The sequence below is a fragment of the Phycodurus eques genome, chromosome 15 (genome assembly GCF_024500275.1).
Source record: "Phycodurus eques isolate BA_2022a chromosome 15, UOR_Pequ_1.1, whole genome shotgun sequence".
Lineage (NCBI taxonomy): Eukaryota > Metazoa > Chordata > Actinopteri > Syngnathiformes > Syngnathidae > Phycodurus > Phycodurus eques.
Window position 1 is genome coordinate 10,352,601 of NC_084539.1, and position 15,394 is coordinate 10,367,994.

The 15,394-nt window shown below is 42.2% G+C and overlaps 2 protein-coding genes across 2 annotated transcripts; one reads left to right on the forward strand and one right to left on the reverse strand.

Moving 5' to 3' along the window:
* Positions 1-357: 357 nt before the first annotated feature.
* brf2 (BRF2 RNA polymerase III transcription initiation factor subunit) lies at positions 358-4,159 on the forward strand. Its single transcript, XM_061698236.1, has 4 exons — positions 358-565; positions 733-792; positions 1,750-2,071; positions 3,253-4,159. The coding sequence occupies exons 1-4, from the start codon at positions 418-420 to the stop codon at positions 4,022-4,024; spliced, it is 1,302 nt and encodes a 433-aa protein (XP_061554220.1). The 5' UTR covers positions 358-417; the 3' UTR covers positions 4,025-4,159.
* A 2,046-nt stretch (positions 4,160-6,205) lies between these two features.
* On the reverse strand, positions 6,206-11,310 carry LOC133414108 (prolactin-releasing peptide receptor-like). Its single transcript, XM_061699251.1, has 2 exons — positions 10,844-11,310; positions 6,206-6,839 (listed from the first exon to the last, which is right to left on the reverse strand). The coding sequence occupies exons 1-2, from the start codon at positions 11,308-11,310 to the stop codon at positions 6,206-6,208; spliced, it is 1,101 nt and encodes a 366-aa protein (XP_061555235.1).
* Positions 11,311-15,394: the final 4,084 nt, after the last annotated feature.

Genomic DNA, 15,394 nt, shown 5'->3' on the forward strand with positions numbered 1-15,394 from the left:
AACCTGCTAATTTCTCGACCAATTTTCATGAGGGTTACTATTTTTAAACGCCAAAGCATATGCTTTCAATACAAAACATTCTATGTTTTAATATATTTATTTATTTTTACAATGTGAAAGGCCAGTCGCAGTTCCCTCTTCGTAATTGCTTAGTTTTAACCAACCGTATGCGGTACAATGATCCGGCGTCTTTGGTATTTTTAGTTTTCTTGCTGTCCAACACACATGACATGCATTGACGACTTTGACCTCCCTAGCTTAGCGTTGCCTTCAGCACCCAGCTCAAAATGGTCGCGTCGTATCTACCTATACATATCTGTACTCACTTCAGCCTACTTCCGTCCGGGTTTCGCCGGTGTCGCTTGTGAAAATTTCAAAGTCGTTTGTCACGGCGGAGGTGGTGGGAGCTGACACAACATGTCCGCGGCGGCTTTGAAATGTCTTTGCTGCGGCTCTTCCAGCGTTGTAGAGGAGGACCATTACACTCAACGTCAGATGGTGTGTGTCGACTGTGGCGCTGTGGTGTCCGAAGGGGCTCTCACTCACGATACTTTCGAAGGCACAGGTATGTAAATAACATAAACAAAACATTTACATCTTTGCCCGTTATTGTGAACCCAGTGTTTCCATACAGTGTTTAACTATCATGTATTACTCCTCTTTGAGGTGCAAATAAATTCATGACTTTTTTCCCCATCCTTTATTATTATTGTTTTTTTTTTTTTTTAACAGATATCAGCTACAGCCGCACAACAGCTGTGTCTAAAAAGCCATGTTTAAACCAGAGGAAAGGTGAGCTACTCTGTGTGTACAACTTAAGCCGGAACACACACCATTTTTTAACAAACATTTGACACCCGAAAGAAGAATTTATTTCTTTTGCTCTCCAAGTACCACCATAATAACCAACATTAAAATACAGGAGTGTAGTAGGCCTAAATATTGATTTAAAAAAAAAATGTTGTACTATAAAGTTGTAATATTTCAAGAAAAAATATGTAGCTTTCCAAGAATAAAGACAAAATCTTATGTGAAAAACTGGAAATTACCTATTTAATAAAACGATAATTTTACCAGGAAAAAAAAGTATATGACAAAGTAGTGGTATGGTAAAAACAACACCCCAAGGTCTACGGGAATAAAGTCCAGAGTATGGGGGGGGGGGGAAATTAAACATGATCCGAGACTAAAGACAGAATACTACAAGAAATATCAAACAAAAATCAAAATTAAGCAACAACAAAGTTATTTTGTGAAATACTGTACATTTGTCATTTATGAGAATTAAATATAAGGAAAAAAATGTAAACATCAAAATGTTATGATCAAATTTTGAGCATTTAGAAAAAAACAAGTAATGATTCAATTAAAATGTATTGCACATGAAAGGTAAATTAAAATTAGTACAAGTTTAAAAACAATCAGTTCTTAAAGATTAAATGCAAATGTATTGAACTTTTTTTTAATGGGGAGACCTCACACACAAGGAAAAAAGAAATAAACTCAACTTAATAAAAAAATAAAATAGATTAATCGATTCATGACATTTAACATTTTCGATTGTCAGCCAAGACCATTTTCCGAGCAGATCAGGAGGAAAAATCACTTTTAACACAATTCCCACCACAGAATAATCGCTCCGGATAATCTTAGGCCCAATTATCTTTATGTGTGCACCCGACTTTCCTAATAATTGTGGAAGATTTATTTATTTATTTTTGACATTCTGCTTTTGTCACACCCACGCAGGCCAGCAGCAACTAACAGCCCTCTGCAGAGTCCTGCGGGTCAACAGTGAAATCGAGAGGATAGCGAGCGAGTATTTCACGCAGGCTTATGAGCACGAGAGCTTCCTGAAGGTGAGCCTGCAGAAGAAGGAGACTCTGGTTGGCTGCTGCGTGCTGGTGAGCTGCAGGCAGCTCAACTGGCCCGTCAGCATGTGCACCATCGCATGCCTGCTGGAGGTCGACATGGCGATGGTGGGCGGCGTTTACCATGAGATGATAAAAGTTCTCCAGCTCGAAGTGCCGCACATCAGCGTTAGCGACGTGATGGAGTCTCATTGTAAAGAGTAAGCGTGCATCCTGTCCATAGCATTGTTTCCCAACCTTTATTGAAGTGAGGCACATTTTTTTACAATAGAAAAATCTCACCACGAAACAAAAACGTCGCAAAGCGTCTTTACAGTGAACATTGCAGATTTTCGGTGAGAATGTACGTGCCAGTCTATCGCGGAAATCCCCGCTATGCTGCAGAAATCTGTACTGCCCTCGCATGTGGGAAAGGAGAGCCACAGTCGCCGATATACTTTCAGCTGTTTTTGGACACCGCAAGGACAGTCAAATAAATAAACACAATTAGTACACTCACTCCTTCTGTCAGCCACATCTCACGCTCAAACACTCACATGACACATAATGGCACATTGGCTGACCCCACCTCTAAAAGGCACAGATTGTCCAATATGTGCAGTATTTTGTATACATTATATGCTGGCAAATTTGTGTGTTCAAATACATTTACGGTCTGTTTAAAAGTGTGTTTTAATCATTTAAATGTGTTTAGTTTTTTTATATGGGCGCTCTAAAATGGAGATTTTCACCTATTGCGTGGGTTTACTGTACTTAATAATGATGGCTCCACATGTTAACTGTACCTTCTGCCATATAAGGGAAGAGTATTTGTCCTGCCTGTCACTCTATATTGCTGGCATATATGAAGAAATATACACTATTTGCAGTAACTAAATAATCATTTTGCAACAATTAAGGAAAAATGAGATAATTTCCCACAGCACACCTGATGATCTGTCACAGCAGACTGTACCGCGGTGCAGTGGTTGTGAATCACTGCATTAAAATACCAAACATTTTCACCTGGAGTGAAACCTTAAATATGCCATAATTTTCTGAAAAAAAACGCATTTAAATTCGCACAAAACCTTCTTCTAAATCTCACAAGACCTCGTGAGACTTTAGCTCAAGTGACCACAGACAGACTAAATGTCTCAGAAGGGGCCACAAGAAACAGTACTAAAATGTTGATGAAAAAATGAATAAGATATGTGTTTGGAAAATACAATTCTGTTTTTGGAGAATTATTATTTTATATTATTTTAGAAGTGTATATTTTTTTCCCCTCTTCAATGGTAGTGTTGATATGGTTTATGGGGGAGAACCTTCTAAATTTGCACACTTGCAGTGGATCTTGTGAGCTCAGCATTATTTACGTTTCCCCCACCCTGTCTGTCAGGTACAAAATTAGCTCCCTCGACTTGCCCGAAGGCCTTGCCGAGGACCACAGGGACATACAAGAACGAGCCTTGTCCCTGGTAGAGCTGGCCGCCGACTCCTGGATCGTGACCGGACGCAGGCCCGTACCCTTAATGATGGCGACGGTCTACTTGGCCTGGCAGTCTCTAAAACCCAACCTTGTTCGCCTCAATATGTCCCTGCCAAAATTCTGTCGTATCGCCAAGGTGAGACAGAATCAGACTGCCGCCAAGAGAGTGGGCGAGATCAAGAGTGTGCTTTGCAAACTGGGGAAGGAGATCCCTTGGGTGACGGATCCTGTTACGTCGGGCAATGTGGTCAGGTACGTGGAGGATATTGTCAAGAACAGATACGCGTTACTACGGCGGGCTTTGAGGAGCCACGAGCAGGCCATGCGGGAGGAAAGTCAACTCTGCTGTGAAGAGGCAAATCCCTCTGAGCCCGAAGATCAGATTTTATGCGCAACCAGTCAACGTTCTGAGAAGTCTAAACAGCCAGGAGAGGGTAGAGAGTTCAAGGCTCATCAAGATCTAGAACCCAACTGGGGTAAGAGGATGGTTTTCGCGCCACCGTGTGTGATTCACGCTAAGCGACGGAGAGCGGTGGCAGAAAGACTCGAAGGCATAACCGGTGACGAGGAGATCTCGGACAGCGAAATTGACTCCTACATCCGTACCCCGCAGGAGGCCAGGGAATTTGCTGCGGCTCAGAAGGCTTGGGTGTCACAGAGCGACCAGGCCGAATGCGAATAATGAAAAATGGAGCTACTGTACTTCTGCAATTATGCACTTGTGGATAACTGTTCTAAATCACACAAGAGAAGGTTCTATTTTCTTTTTACAATTTTCCTTATCTGACTGCAATTATATTGTTCATTAAAAGTTTTTATCGGAAGATGCTGAGGATTTGTGATGTGCACAAATACATATTATAGACACATCACAAAACACCCCACATTCAATTCTAGACTCTGTGCTTTCCTCTTCTCTTTCTGCCGAAGAACCCCCCCATAGAGCTCTGTAATTACAATATAACAACAACAACAGTAAATACATAACATATTTCCTTGTTAATCATACAAGAAGAGCTCCCTTCACATTGGCATTTAGCTTAAAGGAGGTCCAGAGTTTTGTTGTTGTTGTTGCTGCAGTCTGCATGTTGTGTGAAGTTGTTCGTCAATGAGACAGAGGATCATGTTGCAAGTCTCCGACAACTCCAATGACCACTATGAGTGCGGCGGGATGCTGATATTGTCATCCTGTGATCATAGCGTGTACGACGTCACTCGTATTGGGAACTCATGTTTGAATGGAAACAAACAAGTGCAGTTTTTTAACAGCAGTTCGTCCGTCGGAGAGGAACACATACAGAGGGAACGGTTCAAATCTGTCCCATTTACTCCTTTCTCTCGCTTCCCTTTACTTCATTTCACGCCGGCTCTCTTCCCTCTCCATACTATCCTACAAGATGCATTTCTCGCTGAATGGATGCCGGCTGGCTCAATGTTGGGGGTGAAGCTCCTCGTGGTTTTAGCATGGCAGACAAACTATATTCCACCGTAAATAATACATCATGGCTCAAACTTTGTAATAAGCATGTTAGCATGAGCAAAACCAATAAAGGGTGGAAATTGTAACTCAACAAGACAGTTAATGGTGCTGTTTTAAATGGGCTGCAATTCACGGGCGTGCACGACAACAGCAGGCACTGTTGCGCTTCACCCCCAAATATGTCCCTTTGTTAGTGTAGCTTTGATACAGCTAAGATAGCATTTGCTGTAGCAGACACAGCAATGTAGATGGCAAAAAAGTGCTTGATTATTTGCACAGCTTCTTGTTGCTAGGCAGAATTTTGTAGGGCTCAATCAATGCTTCCCCATAGGTCAATGGCAAAAAAAAAACCAACAACATAGCAAATGCCAGTCATGCCTACTTGGCTTTTTGAATGAGGAAGGAAATGAAAATTGATTTTGAATTAAAATCCCTGCTCTGTATTACATATGAAATCAGTGCATATAAAAAGTCTACACATCCCTTTTCAAATGTAAGGTTTTTGTGGTGTGAAAAAATTAGACTAGGAAAAATCATTTAAAGCTTTTCCACCATGAATATAACTGTAACCTATAACCTGTACAACTCAATTGATAAAAGAAAATCAAATCTTCAAGATATTGGAGAGGACAAGTGATGTGGGGACTGCGGCTAATAATGGGTTGCCGCTGCTGCCCTTCATCACCTTTCCATCCTCCCTCACCATCGAATACGTACTCCACGAGACTATTCAGCCTGATGCAAAGAGTTGCTCTACGGATGTTATACAAATCGGAGCATCACATAGTATCTGGTTGATTGTACCATTTTGGATCCTGGACAGACCTTAGGGTCAAGTAGACCCTACTGTACCCTGATTCCTGATTGTCTCATGACGAGCTTGATGGTGGTGGACATAGAGTTGCCTGGTTCAAGAGTGCTGAAGTGGTTCAGTGGCCTGACTTCTGTGCAGGCATCCTGGGTTCGATTCTCATTGAGGGCGAGGTGTGAATGGTTGTCTGTCTCCATATGTGTCCTGTGATTGACTGAGGGCAAGTCCAGAGTGGAGTCCACCTTTCGCCCAAATTCAGCTGGGAATCGGATAAGCTCCAAACTTGTACAATAGTTGACTGATTCAAGAATGCTGTAGTGGTATACTAAGCTGAGTTCGATGCAGGCAGCATGGTTTTAGTTCCCTCTCAGGGATGTTGTGAATTGAGTTAATAGTTGTCTTTCTCAATAGGTGCCCTGTGACTGACTGACGACTAGTCCAGGGTGTTGTCCGCCTTTCGCCCAAAGTCACCTGGGATAGGCTCCTTTGACCCTGAACAGGATAGGTGTAGCAAATGGATGATTCTAGAGTAGAATGAGTAGCATCCTTCGCATCCCTTCCTCATCATGAGCCTACAAGACCACGCCGGCGGTGCAGCGGTTGGCGGGCACTCCGACGCGGCTGTTGCACTTGAGCATCTTCCTCAGCTCGGCACGGAATCGGTCGTGCAGCCAGGCGTAGAGGAAAGGGTTGCAGCAGGACGAGCTCATGGCGCACAGGTGGCAGAGCAGCTGGATGAGTAGGAAGAAGCGCTTGTTAATGAGCTGGATGTCGATGTCTCGCAACATGTTGAAAACATGAATGGGGAGCCAGCACATGGCGAAGGCGGACACCAAAAGGGCTACCAGCCGGAAGATCTTCCTCTTGCGGGCTTGCTGGGCGCTGGCCTTCTCCTGGGTCCTGTGCCCGGGAACCACGCATTTCTTCAGCTTGACCGTGATGCACAAGTAGGAGACGAAGACGGCAGACAAGGGCAGGACATAGGTGACCAGCAGGGTGCTGTACGCGTAGGCCCGTCGCGCCTTCTCCTGGCCCAGCCAGAACTCTTCACAGATGGTGAAGCCTTCTTCCTTGAACTCCACGTGGTAGGTGTGGCTCACTGCCGGGGCGACCAGGCCGCAGGACAGCAGCCAGATCCCGGTGAGGACGCACGCACAGGTAGCCATGGAGGTGCGCTTCTTCAGGGGGTGCACTGTCGCGTAATATCTACAAATACAGAAAAGTGCATTATATACAGATGCATCTAAATAAATCGAAAGTGATATGCAATGAAAGCGTTTTTGGGGCATAGCTAAAATGGGGCCCGGTGACACACTTGGGGCCTGGTATGAGTCGCCACTCCGCCACTATATAAGAACTTAAGCAGCTTTGTTTGCAATTGCGACGTACTGTTAGCTAGCTAGCGATGCCTACACCCCAAAAAGGCATCTTCCCTTCAGGGGGGGGGGGAGAGGCAAGGGTGCGCGTGAAAGAGGACGCTAAAGGCACGCCCCCAGTAGGTATATAGTGCCGGTATGTGCATTGTGCAAAACATCGGTTTGGCTAAGGACCCCCGAAAAAGACACCTACGAAGAGACACGCTTACGAAGCACAATTTAAACTGCAAGCTATTAGTTACGCGGAGGAACATGGGAATCGAGCAGCCGCGAGAGAATTCAAGATTAACGAATCCATGGTTCGCAAGTGGAGGAAGCAGGAAAACGCCGGCATCATTGCTGAGCAGCACCCCGGCAACGAGACTGACTCCGACAATGACGAGAGGGAACCCGGCATGTTTGATGGAGAACTTGCCCAGCTGTTCATTTCGGATACAGGAGATGAGGACTTTGATGGATTTGTGGATGAGGATTGATCAAAAAAGAACATGAGTACATTGTTAAATACTTCAATAAAGTACAACCGAACTCGGTTTTGCTCCCGCTGTCTTACGCTAGCATTCATGCTAGCGTATGTTTTAAGATAGCGTATGTTTTACAATGCCTGCGCCCAATAATACAGTGTGCCTTATGTATGTGTTAAATACAGAAATAGACCCCGTAACTGAGACTGCGCCTTTTAATACGGTGGGCCTTATGGTCGCGAAAAGATGGTAGTTTCCTCCAGGGGGCGACATACTATATATACACACACACACACACACCCACATGTTCATATCCACACACACATACACTTTGTGTACGACAGCAATATAACAAAGAGTAAAAAAATTAAGGGGGTCTGAATGCTTTCCGTACCCACTATATATATATTATAGCCATGCCAATGCATAGCCCCTGTCCACATACTGGCTGTCACGATTTTTTGGGTCATCTTATGTAAACAAAATCATAGTGTCTATTCACTTTTGAAGATTCAGCACAATACCTTTAGGGCTTGTATTTTTGTACGAGGGATTTTGGTCAAATTACCCCCAATCAGAAGCAGGTATACTAGGTATCATCTATGGTTTGTGGAGCATGGTGTCAGTCCATCCATCAATCCATTTTCTATGTCATCTTATCCTGTTTAGGGGTTGGGGGGGGCTTTGCAGAAAAATGCTAACTACACTTGGTCACCAGTCAATCACACGGAGCTTATTAAATCTGACCATGAAAGAACTTGAACCCTTCTGATCCAAGGTTAAAAAAATAAATAAAAAAAAGCCTTATCCATTTGGCCACACAGTCAGTGGACCCAGGGTCAGCGTTTGATGATCATTTTGAGAATACGGCATGAAAAAAGGGTTCCGAGGTAAATGAATAGCCTTTTTTTGGGGGGGGGGGGGGGTCAACATGCCTGAAAACACACCAATTATTGCAAGCGTGTGTATCCTGGTGAAAATGTATCTCAACCGCTCAAAACTCACTCGAGATATGAAAAAATTGCCAACATGAAACTGGGTGGACATGTCTTTTGTAACAGGGGAGGAAAAAAAGCCTCAAGGACACATGCCTAAAAGTGAACAGGAAGTCTGGCTTTTTTGGTTTGAAGCAGCCATTTTGGGCAAATTCCAGGCCTCAAACACTGACAAACCTACGAGGGAATTCGCTCAAATGTGCCCCAGCTGGAAGCAGGAAAACTAGGACAGATGGGCCAAGTTTGATGATCGTTTCAAAGATTCGCCATGAAAAGGGGGTTGCGACAGCGCGTTCATTGATACTTTGTCATTCTTTTTGAAAACATTTAGTTTATTTCTAAATACAAAAACATTCCACGTTGACAAAGGTCCCGGGATGGATTATTTTCGACCTTGGAGGTTCCCTGACTGAATTAAACATTTTCAGCACGGATAACCAGTGTGTTTTGTTGCTCGGGATTTTAAAATATGCTTAGATTTGGATGAGATCGTGTTGAGCTCATTTTGTGATTTAGAGCACGACACCCCAAGCAATTTAGAGGATTGTCCAATTTGTATAAATATGCATAAGACGAGTACAAAAGCCTGGCGTCTTTATAATGTATAATTAGTAGAGACGAGCATCATGAAGCTCAGCTGAATGATTTATTTGAAAATGAAAATTGAGGTTACTCCTAATGGTGGTAAAAAGCAGCTGCTGTGCTCGACAGAAATACATAATTAACAGCGACTGTTGCCTGAAGAAATGTCTACTTATCAAAAATATACCATACAGTATTGTGCTAATGCATCTGTAGCACTAATGGACTTTTTCCCAGCAGCCGTTTTGACATTGAGGATGCATGCGTTCGCGCAAAAAAACATACATGTATGGATTATTAGATTGTCTAACATCAATGGGATCGTCTGTTCCCATCTGTTTCTCATACTCTATGTAACCAGAATCAATATCACCATAAGGTGCCTTTGGGACTTGACCATTTCACACAGACACACACAAAAGGATTTTCCATTGAACATCATGTTCATTGTGTCTTGTACATGTTATGCTTTTGAAATGCAAAAGGATCAAGGTCTATGGCAAATAGACAATTTAAATGCAAACAGCAAAATATGTGCCTTTGCTGACAGGGTGGACATTTTTGGCTAATGTTAGCATTTTATGAGCACATGATTGACCTTCACTTAACAACATATTTTAGCAAACTAAAAAAATATTTAAATTTTCTGAACGTTTTTATATGAATTGATATTTCACTATGATATTTCACTACGGGAGGACATGTTAAGCTGGGCAATATCCAGCTACACACATAATATGATGAAAATCACGAAGCACGTGTAAATATTTATTCGACAAGACAAAATGCTGGTCATAATGACACTGAAAACAGCAAGGGTTTCTTAAAGGGGCAGTTACCTCATAATGATAGGGTGGACAGCAATTTCAGAGACACATGCAAAATGTTCAATATAATTATGAACATAGAATATGATCAAAATGACTTGTTTTATCAAAAACGTTGGAGTGGAAAATAAAACCATGCACTTAGTTTCATTTAACCACTCATTACTCCCACTGTAGTGAGCAGAGCAGTGTGTGGGATATGCCAAAATCACGTGCATTCAACGGAAAAACTTCCAAGCGACTTATCACTGTCCTCCTGGTATGTGTGCAACTGTTTGGCTCCTTATAATAAGACCTCAGTTTCATATTCTGCTACAATTTCATGATGCCTCCATGATTCTGGTAAGAACACCAAAGGCACGTCATAGTAATATTGACCCACCTGCTAATGAACTAACAATGACGAAGGGCCCCAAATTCAGCCTTGGAGGACGTCTCGACTCTACTGAGTGACATTTTAGTTATGTATGATCAAAGCATTACGACAACAACAGGACGACTTTTGCACTGTTGGCTACTGTAGCTGGATATTCGGATGAAAACTGGATGCATATGAGAAGCCTGTTAAGTTGGACTCATAAAACTGTGATATCCATTCAATATATTGATCAACTTATTGATCGTTAAAAATTGTTGGTTGAGGCAAAATGGAATTTGGCTGAAACCAGCAGGGGCGCTATTGAATTAGTCGAGTTTGTTGTCTAGAGCAGGATACACAAACCAATAATCACGCCAAATTTGAGCATTTTTCTGCTCTTCCGATCAACGTCAGTAAAGGCTCGATTATCAGATTTCAAAAGAAAAAAAATTGCCTGCCAGAAGAAAACGAAATAAACACGTATGCTAACGTTAGCGTTGCGTGTCCGCTGCTATTGCCATCAGTCTTCTCTCAAACAATTGTTAATTCAAAACATTCAGAGAGATTAACATCTGAAACTGAAGCGAACCGTGACTTTAGTGCCCCACCTGTCCACAGCGATGGCAGTGAGCGTGAAGACCGAAACGTAGACGGTGACAGGCTGGATGAGGAACACCAGGTAGCACATGAAGCGGCCGAAGACCCAACCATGGGGGTTGAAGGCGTACGCGAGGGTGAAGGGCACGCACGTCACGCACATGAGCATGTCGGAGAAGGCCAGGTTGCCGATGAAGAAGTTGGTGACGTTGTGCATCTTGCGTGTTCGGCAGATGACGTAGAGGAGCAGGTAGTTGCCGAAGACGCCCACCGCCACCACCAGGGCGTAGCACGGGATGATGAGGGGCTTAAACGTCTGCAGCAAGGCCACGTCGGCGAACTGTGAGCTGCGGTTGCTGGAGTTGTCGTGTACGGCCACCTCGTAAATGTCTTTGTGCGTGCCGCTGCCGTTAGCCTCCATGGCGCCAAAGCTCAGCAGTTGCGTCACCGTCCGTCCTGAAAAAGTGAGGGAGAGCATGTTTCTTTAAGGAAACAACAAACCCGAAATGTCACGCATAAGTTGAGCTAGTTGAAGGACACGCCTAAAATTATCTGATACTCTTAACGATGAATAAATCGTTGCTGACATTTATAAAATGGAAAACTATTCATCCTTTTAACACCAGCTTCTAATGATTGTTGAAGAAGACATTTGAGTGCAGCAAAATGGGAAAATGACGAGTGAAAGGGTCATTCTCTGAACTCTGCAAATGGAAAATGTCAGCATGGGTTCAGTCAACGGTTTATCTTTTTCTTTGAATTTGTGAAAGCATTGTAATGGTGCAATTTTGTCTTTTTTGAAAGTACCGACCTTGAAATGCATGCAACACGATGTAAGATATTACCCACTGAAATTAGTATAAAATATATCCATCCATTTTCTGAGCCGCTTCTCCTCACTGGGGTCGCGGGCGTGCTGGAGCCTATCCCAGCTATTATCGGGGCAACCAGATCAGGGTACACCCTGAACCGGTCGCCAGCCAATTGCAGGGCACATACAAACAAACAACCATTCGCACTCACATTCACACCTGCGGGCAACTTAGAGTCCCCAATTAACCCACCACGCGTGTTTTTGGATGTGGGAGGAAACCGGAGCGCCTGGAGAAAACCCACGCAGGCACGGGGAGAACATGCAAACTCCACACAGGCGGGGCCGGGGATTGAACCCCGGTCCTCAGATCTGTGAGGCAGACACTCGAACCAGTCATCCGTCGTATAAAATATAATTCATGTAAAATTTAAGAGTGTAAAAAGGAAAATGTTAACGTGGTTGTTCAGAACTATAATTAAAAAAAAAAAAAAAAAAAAGCTTAAATGTAAACAATATGTATCATACTGCACTAACTGTGCTTCTTTAATGTTTCCATAGTTTTTATATATACAGTAAATGTATTGTACATACAGTACAAACGTTTATATTTTGGAGGAGGTTTTCCAATTTTGAATTAGCGCTTTTAAATTAACGGCTTCAAAATGGAAATGCAAATGTCTTACACTTGTTATGTACAATTTTACACCATAAAATAAATGTAAATTTGTGATTCAAAATGTAAACAGAACATTTTTAACCTGGTCGTACCTAAACATAATATAAGGAAAAAGTAATTGTGCACTCATTGCCATTAGTGCATTTCTATCCTAGTCAAACTTTGTTTTTGAATATACAGTAAATGGGTTAGGGTTATGGTCGCTTATCAATGTAAATGGAGTCGTATATCCTCTAGCTATATCCAGCTAGCTACGCCTACACCCCGAAAATGCATCTTCCGTTTAGATAGTGTCTTGGCGTGGCCGCTTTACAGCACCTAATTGTCGCCAATGAGTGCTTGCATGTCACGCAGAGACTGGCGGAATATTGAGGAGGGGGGAATTTATTTATTTATTTATTTTTTTAAGTCAGAGTTGAGAGTCAGCATGCGGACCAGGGCTTTGGGCTCGTATAGCCACTTCAGAGCGCTTCATTGGTAGCTGTGAGCGCGCACACGTCATGGACACGAGGCAGAAGAGCGAGGGGGGGGAAATGTCTGACCTGACAGCAAGCATGTGGGGAGGAGCTTTGCACTGGTGTGGCCGCTTTAGAGTGAGCGCCTTGTTGTCACAGCATATAAAAGCCCTGTGACGGCCCGGTCGGATATATTCCAGACACCGGAGGCTTTAAGCGGCTATGTTTTTGTGGCTCAAACATATAGTTATATGTAGGCATGCGAAAGATGCTCGACAAAGTAGAAAATGTTTGGAGTGTTAGTATTTGATTCACAGCTGAGCAGGATGTGGTTTCAGCGCAATCAGCAGACTCAATCACAGCGTTTGAGAGGACAGAGTGATTTTTCACGAATGTGAAGCCTCATTTTATGTACTTGGTGATATTTTAACCATTCAAATTTGGCAGGGTTGTTAACAACACTCTTTTCTGTGGTGTGTCACATCTAGAGACATTTATTCTCCCTTTACAGAGGCTTGAAATTGAATGTACTTATGGTTGCTCTCCAAGGAAAAGCATGTACACTCGTCCCTCGCCATATTGCTCTTCGCTTTATGGCAAATTCTTATAGCATGCTTATTTTTCCACATGGACTGTTACTGCAGAGCAATAAGCGTGAGCCAGGAAGAAAGCATGCGTGAAAGACAATAAACATGCAAAGTTTGGGATCATTTTGCCCTTGATAAAACAAGCTAGAGTGCAATGTGACTATTGCAAAGGACAACTTGCTTAATATACACAGCTGCACATCTATGGTAAAGTAAACATTGTTTGGAAATTTAATATAGCCTACACCCGCTAGTTAGAACAAATTGTAACACAGCTGCCGATGGACATTCAATCGCTTGAGTAAACAAAGGTAACAAAATAAACTGAAGCACATTTTCTCCATTTCTGGAGAATGACTCTCACTGTGGTTCGCTGGAGTCCTAAAGTCCTTTGTAACCGTTTCCAGACTGGTAGATTTCAATTACGTTACTTCTCGTCTGTTGTTGAATTTATTTAGATCTGTTTTTTGCAGCTTTTTGAGATCTTTTGGCCAACTTCATTTTGCCAGACAGGTTCTCTTTACATGATTTCTTGTTTGAACAGTTCTGGAGGTAATCGGGCTTGGGTCTTTGAAAATGGACTCAGCTTTCGTAAAAATGTGATTAGCCACAGTCAATTAATGATTTAACAGAGGTGGCAATTGCTTTTTCACACAGGGCCAGGTAGTTTTGAATATTGTTTTTCTTTAATAAATAACAACAACAATCAAAAAAAAAAAAAACCTGCCTTTTATGTTTACTTGTGATATATTTGTTCTACTATTTACATTTGTTTGATGAGCTTCAACATCAAAGTGCGGAAACTGCGAAAAATTAGAATTTTAGAAGGGGCAGGTATACACATTGTGTTTGTATGTTTATGTGTATATATATATAAATTCACATTTTAATGTGCTTTTAAGGGTTGCATCGAAAGAGCCAACATTAAATGGAGATTCATGCTTTCCATTTGCCAAGATCAACTATTTTGAACCTTGGTAACAGGAGTTTTTAAAAGTATGATCTGTCTTTAACATAATCAAAATCATATCAAAATTAGGATATTATCCCCAAACAAAATCTTCAACTCATAGGTAAACAAGGTGATGGCATTGTATGTGTCCATCCCATTAAGAATAAAAATCGCAGTAATTTACCTGTGATGAGTTGTGAAGTGAAGACATTCACCGCGCTCCTCCTCAGTGAATAATCGGATGCTGCCTCCGATTCACATCGAGTGAGCTTGTGGAAGGCACTGGAGGAGAGGAGGGCGTGTATGGGAATCACAGCAAGCCAATAAGATGACAGGGCTCCTTTGAAGATTCATGTGACGGCCTGACGTTGATCTTGAACTCTTTAGTTAGTGGTCAGTGTCGCAGAATAATGATGCAGCGGTTGCCATCCATCTGCTGGCTGACAAATATGGGCGGCTTTTGCCAATTTTTCTTCACACGTTAAGTAAATGGTATATTGTGTGAGCCTCCTGGATAGAAATGTTTTGAATTGTCTACTTATGGCCCGAGGGATGAATAAGAGTGTTGCTCATTCAAAATATATAATAAAATAGTCCAAAATTGTGATTCAATTTCAATGAAGTTCTCAAAATCAGAAAATAATAACATATTAATACTAACATGACTGAGACTTTCTTACGAATTCCGGTTATGTCACTGCTGTAGGGGGAAAAAAATAAAATAAAATTCTGAAGACCCTGTGTACAAAGTTAATTTAAATGTTTGTGCTCCCTGCATATTTAACTTTTTCTATCATCCCAGTTAATGGGAAAAAGGTGGATGTTGAATAATAAGAGCAAAGCAAATGTATGTAGTGCATTACACAAGTTAACTCAATGTGCTTTACATAATTAAACGCGTTTAAAAATAAAGTAAAAATATAAATAAATACAAAACAGCCTAAAAGCATATCAAAACAAAGAGAAAATAAAAAGCACACAGTGCAAGAAAGCTCATTTAAAAGTGGACATGCTCTAAAAAGCATGAGGGGGAAGAAAAGATTTATAAAGAGTCACACTCGGTCGGGGCTGGCTTCAC

Coding starts and splice junctions, on each gene's coding strand:
- LOC133414108 (XM_061699251.1), bottom strand. CDS start 11,310: ATGCTCTCCCTCACTTTTTCAGGACGGACGGTGACGCAACTGCTGAGC. Junction 6,840..10,843: donor ACTGCCATCGCTGTGGACAG/GTGGGGCACTAA, acceptor CTGTATTTGTAG/ATATTACGCGACAGTGCACC.
- brf2 (XM_061698236.1), top strand. CDS start 418: ATGTCCGCGGCGGCTTTGAAATGTCTTTGCTGCGGCTCTTCCAGCGTT. Junction 566..732: donor CGATACTTTCGAAGGCACAG/GTATGTAAATAA, acceptor TTTTTTTAACAG/ATATCAGCTACAGCCGCACA. Junction 2,072..3,252: donor ATGGAGTCTCATTGTAAAGA/GTAAGCGTGCAT, acceptor CCTGTCTGTCAG/GTACAAAATTAGCTCCCTCG.